Below are 14877 nucleotides of genomic sequence, written 5' to 3' on the forward strand. Positions count from 1 at the left end.
GGCAGTTCTAAGGTAATTGTTAGGTCCTGAGATTAGAAATTGGCTCTCCAGAAAGCTGAACTCACATAGGTCTATCATAATTTTGTTAGTTTTCCTTGGATTATTTTACATTTTCTGTTTTATACTATATATAGTTTTTTCTTTAAATTTTTTTTATTCACTTTACATACCAACTCAGATCCCCCTCTTATGCCTCCTTTCGCTCCCCCCAAGCTTCCCCCACCTCAGTCCACCCCCATGCCCTCTTCCAAAAAGATAAGGCTTCCCATGGAGAGTCAGCAAAGCCTGGTACATTCAGTTAAGGCAGGACCAAGCCCCTCCTCCCTTCTTCAAGGGTGAGCAAGGCGTCCCACCGTAGATAATGGGCTCCAGAAAGCCAGGTCATGTACCAGGACCTGATCCCACTGCCAGGGCCCCTCACATAGTCCAAGCTACACAACTGTCTCCCATATGCAGAGGGCCTAGTCCAGTCCCATGCAGGTTCCACAGCTGTCGGACTAAAGTTCCTGAGTTCCTCTGAGCTTGTTTCAATTGTCTCTATAGATTTTCCCATCATGACGCCCCTTTCTCATATAATCCCTCTTCCCTCTTTGGACTCCGCTTTGTGTTTGGCTGTGGATGTCTGCATCTGCTTCCATCAGTTACTGGATGAAGGCTCTGTGATGACAGATAGGGAGAAGGCCAGTTCAGGTACCTTCTCCACTATTGCTAGTAGTCTACTCTGGGGTCATCCTTGTGGATTCCTGGGAATTTCCCTAGCACGAGGTTTCTCCTTACCCCATTATATATAGTTATTAAATCTACAAGAGAAACATATTATTGGGGAGCAGTAATTGTAGGTACCTCATGAACTTGTTGAAATAATCAAATTAAACAGTATGTTAAAATAATTTGAGTGTGTCTTCACTGTAACAATAGCTATATTAATTACTGTGTATTTTTATTTCACCTTTATTCCATTTCTCTTTATTATTGGTATAAAGAATATGATTTATATGCTTTATAATATTTTCAAATATTTTAGCATATATTTATATTTTTTAACTAAGACACCAGTGATTGTGGTTATATGATTTCACGTGATGCTAAATAGAGCCAGATTTCCTGGTAACATTTTCCTCCTATTACATGGTAAGAATGATGAGAAAGCCCGAGCTGACCTACTCTGGTGATCAGATGGCCAAACACCCTAACTGTCATAATAGAACTCTCATCCAGTGACTGATGGAAGCAGATGCAGAGATCCACGGCCAAGTCCCAGGTGGAGCTCCAGGAGTCCAATCAGCAAGAGAGAGGGGGGATTATATGAGCAAGAGATATTGAGACCATGATTGGAAAAAGCACAGGGACAAATAGCCAAACTAGCGGAAACACATGAACTGTGAACCAATAGCTGAGGAGCCCCCCATGGAACTATACCAGGCCCTCTAGGATAAGTGAGACAGTCAATTAGCTTGAACTGTTTAGGAGGTCCCCAGGCAGTGGGACTGGGACCCGTCCTTGGTGCATAAACTGGCTTTTTGGAACCTAGGGCCTATGCTGAGACATTTTGCTCAGCTTTGGTGTAGAAGGAGGAGGGGACTGGACCTGCCTCGACTGAATCTACCAGGCTGAGCTGAATCCCCAGGGGAGACCTTGCCCTGGAGGAAGTGGGAATGGGGGTCGGTTGGGGGGAGAATCTGGGGAGTGGGAGGAGGGAGGACAGGGGAATCTGTGACTGATATGTAAAATTAAATTAATTCTAAAATAAAAATGTCATTTTTTCTCTGCTGAGTAGTATTCCATTGTGTATATGTGCTACAATTTATTTATCCATTCTTCAGTTGAAGGGCATCTAAGTTGTTTCCAGGTTTTGGCTATTACAAACAATGCTGATATGAACATAGCTGAGCAAGTGCTCTTGTGGTATGATTGAGCATTTCTTGGGTATATGTTCAAGAGTGGTATAGCTGGATCTTGGGGGAGATTGATTCCCAATTTTCTAAGAAAGCGCCATATTGATTTCCAAAGTGGTTGTACAAGCTTGCATTCCCACCAGCAGTGGAGGAGAGTTCCCCTAGTTCCACATCCTCTCCAGCATAAGGTGTCTTCAGTGTTTTTGATCTTAGCCATTCTGACAGACATAAGGTGGTATCTCAGATTTGTTTTGATTTGCATTTCCCTGATGATTAGGGATGTTGAGCAATTCCTTAAATGTCTTTCAGCCATTTGAGTTTCCTCTGTTGAGAATTCTCTGTTTTGTTCTATAACCTATTTTTTAATTGGACTGTTGGTCGTTTTGATGTCTAATTTTTTGAGTTCCAGAAAAAAATCATCCTGAGTGAGGTAACCCAGACTCAGAAAGACAAATATGGTATGTACTCACTCATATGAGGATACTAGATGTGGAACAAGGATGACTGGACTGCTACTCACATCACCAGGGAGGCTACCTGGAAAACAGGACACCAAGAAAGACACAGGGATCACCCAATGACGGAGAAATGGCTGAGATCTACATGAACAACCTGGACATGAGTGGGAGTAATGAAGGGTGAGGGTCAAGGGAAAGAGAGCCTGTGGGAGCGGGAGATCCCAGCTGGATCAAGAACAGAGAGGGAAAACAAGGAATAGGAGACCATGGTAAATGAAGACCACATGATAATAGGAAGAAGCAAAGTGCCAGAGAGGCCCACAGAAATCCACAAAGATACCCCCACAATAGACTGCTGGCAATGGTTGAGAGACAGCCCAAACTGACCTACTCTGGTGATGGGATGGCCAAACACCCTAATAGTCATGCCAGAAATCCCATCCAATGACTGAGGGATCTGGATGCAGAGATCCATGGCTAGGCCCTGGGTGGAGCTCCGGGAGTCCAATTAGCGAGAAAGAGGAGGGTTTATATGAGCGAGAATTATTGAAACCAAGATTGGATAAAGAACAGGGACAAATAATCAAACGAATGGAAACACATGAACTATGAACCAATGGCTGAGGGGCCCCCAACTGGATCAGGCCCTCTGAGTAGGTGAGACAGTTGATTGGCTTGATCTGTTTGGGAGGCATCTAGGCAGTGGTACCAGGTCCTGTGCTCATTGCATGAGTTGGCTGTTTGAACCTGGGGCTTATGCAGGGACACTTGGCTCAGTCTGGGAGGAGGGGACTGGACCTGCCTGGACTGAGTCTATCAGGTTGATCTCAGTCCTCAGGGAAGGCTTTGCCCTGGAGGAGGTGGGAATGGGGGGTAGCCTGGGGGGAAGGGGAGGGGGGCAGGAGGAGGGAGAACAAGGGAATCCGTGGCTGATATGTAGAACTGAATGGTATTGTAAAATAAAATAAAAGGAAAAAAATGAAAAAAGAATGATAATTCTGAAATCTACATCCTGACACACTTTCTGTAATGCTAAATGTACTGTCTACATAAAAATAATGTACTGCTATTCAAAATAATAATCATTAGCCTAGACTTTTCATATTATCTAAATATATTTCAATAAAGATTTGAAACATCAAAAAATCATGAAGCAGAATTCATTTTTATCAAGTTTATTAAGTTACAATGAGAATAAATTTATAATAAGATATAACTGCAATTAAGAAGAATTTTGATATGGAATGCACAATAGAAATATCTGAAAGGACTTCATTTTTTTAGAAAAATATAGATATAAGTAAACACATAGAAGATAAATAGACCTATATAGATGAACACACACAGAAATGACTTGAATGTACAGAGCATGATTACTCTAAATATGGAATTTTATTAAATATCAGAATGTCAATCCTATTACAAATCATGCTTTTTTTCTCCCTTGCCTATAAATTCAGAAAGAAGAAATTATACTTTTAACATCACCAATGCTTTTATTTGCCAGAGAAAAGCACTACCTTTTGGATGGTGTCCTTAAAGGCTTGCTTTACTTGCTGGTTCCTCAGGGTGTAGATAAATGGATTCATCATAGGAGCAACAGAAGTATTGAGAATAGCCACTCCTTTGGTCAGTGATGCTCTTTCTTTGGCAGAAGGATTAGCATACATGAATATGCAGCTGCCGTAGGAGATAGAAATGACAATCATGTGAGAGGAGCATGTAGAAAATGCTTTTTTTCTCTGACTGGCAGACGGAAGTTTCAAAATTGTCATGAGGATGAACATGTAGGAAAGAATGATTAATGCCAAAGTGAAGAGCAGGATCATGATTGCAGAATAAAACCCAATCACTTCCAGGAGCCACGTGTCTGAGCAGGATAGCTGCAGGAGGGGGAAGTAGTCACATGCAAAGTGGTCAATGACATTGGAGCCGCAGTAATCTAACTGAAGAAAAAGAATGACGGGTGGGAAGATGTTTAGGAACCCTGCCAGCCAGGCAGAGAAAACCAGCAATATGCAGACTTTCCTGTTCATGATGGTGGTGTAATGCAGCGGTTTGCAGATGGCAACATAGCGGTCATAGGACATAGCAGTTAGAAGGTAAAATTCCGTGATACCCATGAAGATGAAGAAAAACAACTGAGCCGTGCAGTTATTGTAGGAAATAGTTTTGTCTCTGGTAACAATCGTGCTTAGAAATCTAGGGATGCAGACGGTTGTAAAGGTTATTTCTAAAACAGAGAAGTTCCTGAGGAAGAAATACATGGGGGTCTGTAGATGGGGGTCTACCAAGGTGAGAGTGATGATGGTCAGGTTTCCAGTGACACTTAGAATATATGTGATAATTAAAAAGAGGAAGATTACAACCTGAAGCTCAGGGTCATCTGACAATCCTAAGAGAATGAATTCTGTGGGCACTGTGTGGTTTTTCATTGTGGGTCTTCTTCTCATTCTCTTTAAACATACAAAGTATATTCCTCTATAACATAAAACACAGAAAAATATTGAAGATAGGGCATGGTATTTGGAAAACATTTTTAAAGATATGAAGAGTCTTATGAAATAAAAATTTGACCTTATTTTCAGTTCAAATGACAAACAACATGTTCTTCAATCTGTTGTCTGAAAAATACATTATAGCTACAAATGTAGATTAAAAATTCTGATATCACTTAAATCATTTTTCCAATGCTTTTAAAGTAGTTAGATCTATAATTATTAAAAATTATCAAGTTGACTGATGAAGCATGTAAAATAGTGTAACTGATCTTCCCTTCCCGCAACATTGTAAAAATGAGTCTAGAACATGGCAGAGTCTAAACACACAGTTCAAAAGCTTTAGAGGTAATTTGATCTTACCTTCAGATTTACATTTTGCAAATCTTAGTGCACTGTGGTTTAGGAAACTTCCCAAATCCAGCAACAATTGACTCTGATGACCTTCTCACTGGAGAAGCAATCTGCTTATTTATGGACATGTTCAGACATTCCCTTCTATATTTCATTTTGCAGGGTCTTTGGATAATGATATTTTTCTCCTGTGTGATTAAATTTTTTCTTTTATATTACAAAGACCAGAGGACAAGACAGGAAATGTGTGTCTTTCTTTCTTCCTTTCTTTCTTTCTTTCTTTCTTTCTTTCTTTCTTTCTTTCTTTCTTTCTTTCTTTCTTTCTTTCTTTCTTTCTTTCTTTCTCTCTCTCTCTCTCTCTCTCTCTCTCTCTCTCTCTCTTTCTTTCTCTTTCTTTCTTTTTTAAAATAAGTGTTAACTAGAAACATTTAATTCACAAAATGTATAATTCAACTTTAACACAACATTTCTATACAAATGAACAAATAGATGGTCAAAGTAACATTTGCAGGGAAGTAGACATTCTTTCAAATAACTGAATGTTCCTGTTAAAGACTATTTCTTTTTTTAACCTTTCTTCTTTCATTTTTCTTTATTAAGACATTTTTTACTCACTCCACATACTATCCACTAATCCCCCTCCTCCCTCCTCCCACCCCCCAGCCCTCTTTTCCAAGCTACCCCGCATCCTCACATCCCCTAAATCAAGGTCTCCCAAGGGGAGTCAGCAGAGCCCAGCACATTGAGCCTAGGCAGGTCCAAGCCCCTTCCCACTGCACCAAGGCTGTGCAAGGTGTCACACCACAGGCACCGGGTTCCAGAAGCCTGCCCATAGACCAGGGACAGATCCCGATCCCCCTGCCTGGGTCCCCCCCCAAACAGTTTGAGACAAACAACAGTAAAGACTATTTCTATCACAGTATAACATTGAACATAAGGGCTGTGGAAGAAGAGTCCAGTAATTATTGTTGGCTTTTTGCTTTGGGATCTAATTAATAGTATTTTTGGTGATAACATTTATTCAATTTTCAGAGTTAAAAGGGCCATAAATCCACAGAAATGTACATAAAATATTTCAAGTTTTTTTTAAAAAAAACTTGGCACATGATATAATGGGCTTATTACATTTTCATGCATATACATCATTGTATCTTACAATATTCATAGAGCAAGAGTAAGAACTTACTTCATCATCTCTCCTCTTTCCTTTTTCTTGGTCCCCTTCCTACACTACACTTCACACACACACACACACACACACACACACACACACACACACACACACACACTCACACTTAAATTTGGATTCTGTATATGAGAGAAAATGTAATATTTAGTCTTTTTCCCATTATACTATCTCATTCATTCCTTCTTTAATATATCCCCATAAAACCTCCTTCAATTTTCACAATGTGTGTGTGTGTGTGTGCAGATAATAATGCAAATGCTTAAGTAAATTGGAATATTATATAATACATGAAGATAACAAACTTACTTCTGTTTCATCTTGAAAATGAAGTCTGAAATTCTACTTAATTGTAATTTCAGAGCTGGCAGGTTGGCTCAGTAACTTATTTGCTTTCATTTTTACTGACAAACACGATGATTTGACTTTCTTGTGTCTCTCCAGATTATATTTCTTTTGCTTAGAGACCAGTAGTAGTTACTCATGGTATACTTAATTTCTGTTATTCTAAAACCTTTGAAACAATTTATCAGAATACAATGGAGCCATCATTTCTTTTTCTTCTACAGACAAACACAGGGAAGCCTGTGCTAATGGAGGACCTCTTCCATTTGGTCTTCTTCACACAACACAAAGCACTTACTAAAACATTTTTCTGTGCATTTACATGGGTGTTTCAAGTGAAGATTTTGCCGCACTGTAATTTACACCCATAAAATAAGCAATATTTTCTTTAGGCTTAAGAGAATCATGCATTTTTTTTTGCAAATGATGGTTTGAATAATAAAAAATAAGGAAGATTGCTATCTAGGTATGCTGTCAAAATGGACCTGGAGTTGGACTTACTTTATCTGTAGCTTTCCGTTAGCCCAAGGGAAATGTGTAAACAAAGAGTGCCATGGAGAGAGATCATTAAGACACAAATGAATCATCGACATGCTCATTTTTGTTAATATTGACAAAGTATGCAAAAATTCAGAGCAAATGAGACAAATATATGAATAATATGTAACAGAATTTTATTTTTCTTGTAAAATATTTTATTTTTAATGATGTGAATATCTGAGTATGTGTGTATGTGCATGTGAGTGTGGGTATCTGCAGAGGCCAGAGATTTTGGATTTCCTGGGACTGGAGTTATAGGTGGGGAACTGAACTCAGGTTCTGTGGAAGAGCAGAATATGCTTTTAACCACTGAGCAATCTATCTAGCCCTGAAGTTTACTTATTTATTTTTTTATTGTATGAGTTCATACTTCTCTTCTACATCTGTCTTCAGGAGAGTTGTCATGCTTGTATCCTTTGAGATTTGGTAACCCAGGAAAGTCTTCTTGCTGTGCCACAATGAGATGCTACTTTGATTTCTTTTATGACTTAAATGTATTTTGAAATGGACAGTGTTGGGAACCTACAGTTTTTCACTGTCTCTTAATTCTTAACATTCAAGAAAATCCTTTCAATGTTCTCTATGATAGTGTCACAGGGAAATTATCTTCAAGTTGCATTTATTACATTTTGGATGATTCCATTCACTGTATTATTTATTTTAATTAAATTTTGCTTATACTTGTGTATATATGAATCATTTATTTGTGAAAATAATTATGAATTGAAAAATACATGTTGCAAATGTGGTGTTTTCAACTTGTACTACACTTTACAATTTCTCTTTATGTTTTTTTCAGGTGCATAAAGCTTATATGCATTTAATTCCTTAAGTGCTGGTCATTGAAAAGTCTTATAGCTAAGAGTATCTGACAGTAGGACAAATGGAAAGAAATAAAAGAATTTAAAAAGTCCCTTGGTTGAAACCATAATGGTTGACATGCACTGAATTTATAAGTGATACACTATAAGAATAATTGATCCAAGATATTCATTCAGAAATATTAAAAATTTAGTTCATACTCATGAAAGTTTTATTTATCTGCCTTTTGTTTTAAAAATCTAAGTTCTTATTATTTGCCTACTTTATTCCATAAACCTATTAGTGACAATAGATATAGCAATCATATTTTGGCTAAACTGTTTCTAAAAAGAACAAAACTATGAGATCCCACATATTAATATAAGAGGTAATTCATATTCATATAAAAACTTGAGGGAAGGAGAAGTTAGATTAGTATTTTCCCCCATCATATCTATAACTGTGAGCAGTATAGTTCTTATTAACTTTCTTTTTATAAGAAAAAGCAAACACCTGTTAAAGCATTTTTGAAGCTCCTCTTATATACATTTCTTCTCCATAATATATTTTTTAAGATTCTAAAATAATGACTTGCTCAGAGTCCTCCTTCTGTTTCTTCTGATATTTGTGTTTTTTCTTTATTCCTAGTTACTATTATCCCTAGATTTTTTTCATCATCTAATATTTCACATTTAGTTTTTTTTTTTTTATTTTGGTCTATCTGTATTACACTCCAAAGCTAATAGGACACTTCTTAATAATGTATCCAATTATTTCCAGAGTACTCAGAGGCGTGTCATGAACAAGGATCATGTTTTAAACCAATGAGGCATAGTTGGGCCACAAAGTTTAATACTTCTTTGAAAGTTCAGGGTAAGCTTATAGGTTGTAGACCAGGATCTTAGCAATCATGCCTCTATAGAAGAGCATTTGAACAATGATCCACACATGATATTAACTTTGTAATCAGTAAGGCAGGATACTTGGTCTCTGTCACATTAGATCATGCTGCACATTATCTGGCTTCATTGGCTTTATGGAACCTTAGTTCAATCTCCCATGACCCATGACTCTTGTGACCTGAATGCCCAAAGAACTAGTACTACATGGACACCATGTCATGTTCTCCTGCACAGCTCAAGATACATGCCGGCTCTCTTTTTAGACAGCCTTGGTGGCCTCTGGTCTCCAAGAGCCAGATCCCTAAATTTAGGAAATCATTTTCCCAGTCAGTCATGGTAAGATAGAGGGCCCTGGGCTCTCTGTGGATTTGATGGTGTTCTCCTGTTGTACCAGTGCAGACTGCAATGCTTTTCTTTAATTGCACTAATCTCCTTAGCATTTACTGCTGTTTGTAGTCATTTTGTCTACAGCTTCAGATTCTCTCATGGACCCTTCCCTCACCAAACTGCCCACTTTCAAACATTTTTGTTCTAATTTTGTTCACGGTCATAATTCTCCCTTTAATCTTTTCTAAAGTCAATCAACAGTAACTTGGCCATTGCCTGAATCCTACTTTGTCTTAACATCTTCTCCACTAAACAAATTTGAATTCATCCTCACTCAAATTTCTGGGCTATAGATAGGATGTGGCCATTTTTTTTTTTTTTTTTGCCAGAATAGAGCATGAATAGTTTGCAGTTTACTTCCTGATAGAGAACTGGTCCCTTTTGGAAATTTCAGGAGCACAGTGTTTATGTTTGATTTTCTGTTGGCATTTTGATTTTCCAAACATCTACTAGAATCACCTATTAAGTTCTAGTTATAGTGTTCTAAGACTCCTCTAGCCTACAGCTCTATACTCTGAGATTTCCCTCACAAACAAGTTCCAAAATCCTGTGGGCCACATTCTCATATTTATTATAGCAGTGACCTACTTCTTGATACAATTATTGATACTTTTTCATAATTGTGACAGAATTCCTGAAACAAACAACTGAAATGTAGGGAGATTTTATTTGGCTCATGGTTTAAGGGGGTAGGGTTCATCACAACAGAGGACTGGTGGAGGATTAGCTCAGGCCTGGGGTAGCAAGAGTATGAGGTGTGTAGACACATTATATCAGCAGTCGGGAATCAGAGATAACTTGGACCAGAACTGAGGCTGAATCATAATGTAGTAGGTCTGCTTCCAGTGATCTTTTTCCTCCAGGAATAACCATCTCCTAAAGTTCTCATAGCTTTCCTAAACAGCAGCACCTGCTGGGGCCAAGTGTTCAAACACACAAGAGTACAGGGGATATTTCATATCCAAATAATAATACTCCTGCACATGGGAATCCATAATTCCTTCACAAACTCAACTTGTGGTCTTTATCACTATCAGTCTACTGCACTGGTCTTGGTTTAGGTAAACCTCTTGGATGGAAAGCCACAGAGACTTTGATCTTCAAGTTCTCTCAGTATCACACTTGCTTTAGTGGCTGTAGAATTTCATTCTGGTTCTGAGCCAGCCTTGGAGGCCAAGTAGTCTATTCCATCCTGCTCTGGCTCTGGTAATCTTGGCTTAGGTTGCCCCCTTGTATTGCAGATAGTTGCTGTGTTTATGAGTTTGGGAACCATGCCGAGGGTTTTTACCAGATTTTCTTGAAAGGCCTCCTGTTACAAGATGTTCCCAGTCAGCTTCTGGATTTTAAAAAGGAACATGTAACTTCTTAAAAAGTAAATATTAATGCCTAATCACAAGAAGCAAGAATAGCCAAGGAGCCATGATATTACGGAGTGAATAAAGATAACGTTGGCTCAAAAGGAAGAGTATGAACTGCTTGACAATACATTTATAATAGATGTTTTACTAGATGTTCAGAAAACTTGAATATAGTGTTCATGTATGAAATTATAAAAAATAAAATATAGATAAAAACTTCAGAAATTCTGAGAGACCTTTAATAAAAGATCAATATAATAAAAAAATGAAATACAATAGAAAGCAACATCATCAGAACAGAATAATTCAAAGAAAACATTGTGAAGCTGATGGTGAGTTATTTGGAAATACTCATAAAAAAGGAAAAAAAAGTGAAAATAGCTCACGGATATTTATGAGTAGGAAAAGAAGAAATGAATAAGTCATTAACATTCAAGATGGAGAAGTGAAAGACAAATGGCTAAAAACCTTATTTAAGTAAATTACAAAACATTATAGGTGATGGGAGACAAAGAGAGGGTCCTGAGAGTAACTAGAGAAAAGAAAGAAATGGTATTCATAAGAGTCCCAGTGCACCTAGCAGGAGACATTTTACTAGAAATCATACATATTAGAAAGAATGGGATTTTAAATTCAAAATGAGGAAGAAAAAAGCCACCTTACCATCAAAAATATTTTATTCTTTAAAGCTTTCCCTCAAAAACAAAATAGAGATTAGCTTTGAGACAAAAAATGCTTTTCATAAATTTTATTTATAAAATTAAATCAATTAACTGACATAAAAATATAACTCACATGTATGAAGAAGTACATCATGCTGTCTGATAGAGGTAAATGTGTAATATTCAATTGGGTCAAACCTATTTATTTCCTTAAGAAATTATTTCTCTGTGGTAAAAACATTCAAGACATTTTATTTTCATTCCTCCACCCTTCCTCCCTTTATATCATCACTTGCTATCTCTCCTCCCTTAGAGCCACCCCCTACATGGCCATATCATCCACATATGATAGAAAACACATGATGTTTGTCTTCAGTGTCTGGTTACCTCACTCAGAATGGTTACTTCCGTTTCAATCCATTTAACTGTGAATTTCATGAATTGGCTTTGCTTAACAGCTTAATAATGTATTACAATGGAAATGTATCACAATTGATGGACATCTAGGCTGTTTCCATTTCCTCACTGTGAGTAGAGTATCATGGAAGTGGATAAGCAAGTAACATGATATAGAATCCTTTGGGATTATATCTAAGAATGGTATATGTAGTTGGATCATATGATATCTATTTCTAGTTTCCTGAGAAACCTCAATACTATTTCTATAGTGTCTGTACAAGTGTGAAATTCAACAAGCGGTGAGTAAGTGTTTCCCTTTGCCTACATCCAAGAAAGCATTTGCCATCTTTTAAAATGCTTTTACTTTATTTTACTTTATTTTTTAAATCTTAGTCACTCTGATCAGGGTAAGATGAAATCTCCTTTAAAAGTTTTCTTTTAAATTATTTTTTCTTTTATTCTTCTTTTATACAACACATCCCAAGTGTAATTTCCCCTCTCTCCTCTCCTCCCAGTCCCTCGTCCTGCTTCCCTCCCCCAGATCCACTCCTTCTTCATTTCCCTTCAAATGAAAGAGCAGACCTCCCAGGGATATCCACTGAACATGGCCTAACAAGTTATAGTAAGCCTAGGAACAAATCCTCATACTAAGACTGGATGAGGTAACCCAGTAGGAAGAAAAGGCTCCTAAACACAGGCAAAGGAGTCAGAGACCACCCCCTCCCCCACCACTGTTGTGAAGTCCCACAAGAGCACCAAGCTACACAACCGTAACTTATATTCAGAGGACCTACCTCAGACTCATACAGGGTCCGTGTTTGTTGTTTCAGTCTCTGTGAGGCCTTGGAGCTCTGCTTAGTTGGTTCTGTGGGTGCTGTTCTCATGGTGTCCTCCAGCACTCTGGCTCCTTCAATCCTTCCTTCCTGTCTTCTGTGAGGTTCCCCTGGCTCTGCCTAATGTTTGGCTGTGGTTCTCTTTTTCTGTTCCCATCAGTTGCTGGATCTTACAAGATTTAAGGTCTGCTCCCTAAGATGGAACCCGCTATGACACCATTGCTGGAGTTAAAAATCTGCCATAGAAAAGTCATAAGCCCTAGCAGAGAACCTACCACTATCATTCTGATAAATGGACATGCTATTTAAAGTGATTTTTAATGACTTAATTCTAAACCCACAAATTATGTACCTTTCAGCCTTCATCAGAGAAGTTTTTTCTTGTAGTAGATGGCAGTTAACATGAAGACTCACAACTGGTCACCCTGTAGAGACTGGAAGCCAGCCGAGGGCTCAGCCCTAAATAGGATATCTCTATACCACAGTCTGTTTTCCTAAGGATCAGGGACAGAAAGATTGTAAGAGCCAGGGATGGTGGATGGCTACAACAAACATTGTTTTCAAGACACCACAGAGCAATTGCACATATAAACTCGCAGTGACAGTGATCGCATGCAGAAGATCTGTGTAAGTTCAAGCCAGACAAAATTCTAGCCTGGATTAAAGAGATGGGCACAGTGTCCCACCCTTAGCTGAGAAGATTTTGAAAATGTAGAGCTGCTGGAGGAGGGAGAGTAAGTTTTCTTTAAGGGCGTGACCTCTGGTAGGTTGGCGTGACCTCTGGTAGGTCGGCTGCATTCCTGGAGATATCCTTCCACCCAGTATTTGCGGAGCGTATTTGGATTTAAAATGAAATATAATACATGAACTTGGGTGGGTAGGGAGATGGGGGTGAATCTGGGAGGAGTTGGGGAAGGAGGTCAATATGATCGAAACACAATGAATGGAACCTAAGAGAATTAATATTTTTTTTTCTGGTGAAGAAACAAAATATCCTGTTTCTGAGTCATTTTGATACTCCAAATATTGGAATGTGACTTTGAATTACATATTTTCAAATGTCTTTCATATATTCTTTTCAACTATTCATTATTTAAAGTTGTTCCTTTCAAATATATTAAAATTGTTATTAAAACACTTTATTCATTTTACACATTTCAGTTTGTATGCTGTGGTGCTCTACATATGTAGAAATAAAGTAGATGAGACATAACATTTCCTAATCTGCATTATTTGGAAGAACATGAAGGAAAAAACCAAACACTTGAAGATGAAACTCCCTCTCACAGTATAACAGCAACAGAGACCTTAAGGCAGAAGATGAGTTATTGAAATGATGCCCATATAGTTCAAATAATTAAGAGTCCATTCCAAAATTTACTTTTGTGTTTTAAAGGAGTGACTTATTTAAGTTACAGATAAAACAAGTGTGGCACATTTTAAAATTTACAAAGAATAATCTTGCATTTAAGATGCTTGTAGGGAATGAAAATAGAGAACATATAGAATCTTAAAATAATATCAAAATGTCAGTTTATATTGATATATGTAGCTTTATTGAAAATATAATGTAGCTTTATTCCTAAAGTATTTGATGACAGAATATATAAACTTTATGGACATATAAGCATAATTAAAACCGCTATATGATATCTTCCCATAGAGCATTTGTTTAAAAAATATAATGTTTCCAGAAAATTCTATAGGGGAAATAAACTTTATTATTTTCATTAGTTATTTGGGAATCTTGTACAACATATTTTTATCAAATTCATCCTCCTTTGCACAACTCTTCCCAGATCTCTCCTCCTCACTCTGTTTTGTGTCCTTGTCTTTTTTTGACCATCAAGGCCAATTTGTGTTTCCCAAGTATTCTTATGTGTGTGGCCTTCCACTGGAGTGTGACCAACTTATCCAGATCTACACTCTTAGAAAAAAGACTAACCCTAACTTTCCTGGCATCTAAGAATTACCAAGAGTTCCTTGGCCGGGGGTGGGACTTTGTGCCTGATTTTCCTCTTGGTCCAGCTTGGGTTTTCCCATGCTGTCAACATTTCTTAAAGATTTCAAAAACCAATGTATTATATATACTTGATTGTAGAAATAAAAAAGATAGACTGTGAAACTATAAAATTTTCTATATTATAGCACACAAAGAAACTATAAGAGAACAGGGATACCTAATACAGATATTTAATAATTTTGAGAATATAATTAATTAGATCTTAATAGAGTTTTTATTTTTAACATACTTTGATT

At 37.5% G+C, this 14877-nt stretch overlaps 1 protein-coding gene across 1 annotated transcript; it reads right to left on the reverse strand.

The window, feature by feature from the left end:
• Positions 1-3849: 3849 nt before the first annotated feature.
• LOC102908852 (olfactory receptor 6C3-like) lies at positions 3850-7143 on the reverse strand. The gene is made up of 2 exons (XM_006996160.2): positions 7115-7143; positions 3850-4801 (listed from the first exon to the last, which is right to left on the reverse strand). Exons 1-2 carry the CDS (start codon positions 7141-7143, stop codon positions 3850-3852), a joined length of 981 nt encoding a protein of 326 aa, XP_006996222.2.
• Between the last annotated feature and the right edge of the window lie 7734 nt (positions 7144-14877).

This window comes from Peromyscus maniculatus, chromosome 18 (assembly GCF_049852395.1).
Source record: "Peromyscus maniculatus bairdii isolate BWxNUB_F1_BW_parent chromosome 18, HU_Pman_BW_mat_3.1, whole genome shotgun sequence".
NCBI lineage: Eukaryota > Metazoa > Chordata > Mammalia > Rodentia > Cricetidae > Peromyscus > Peromyscus maniculatus.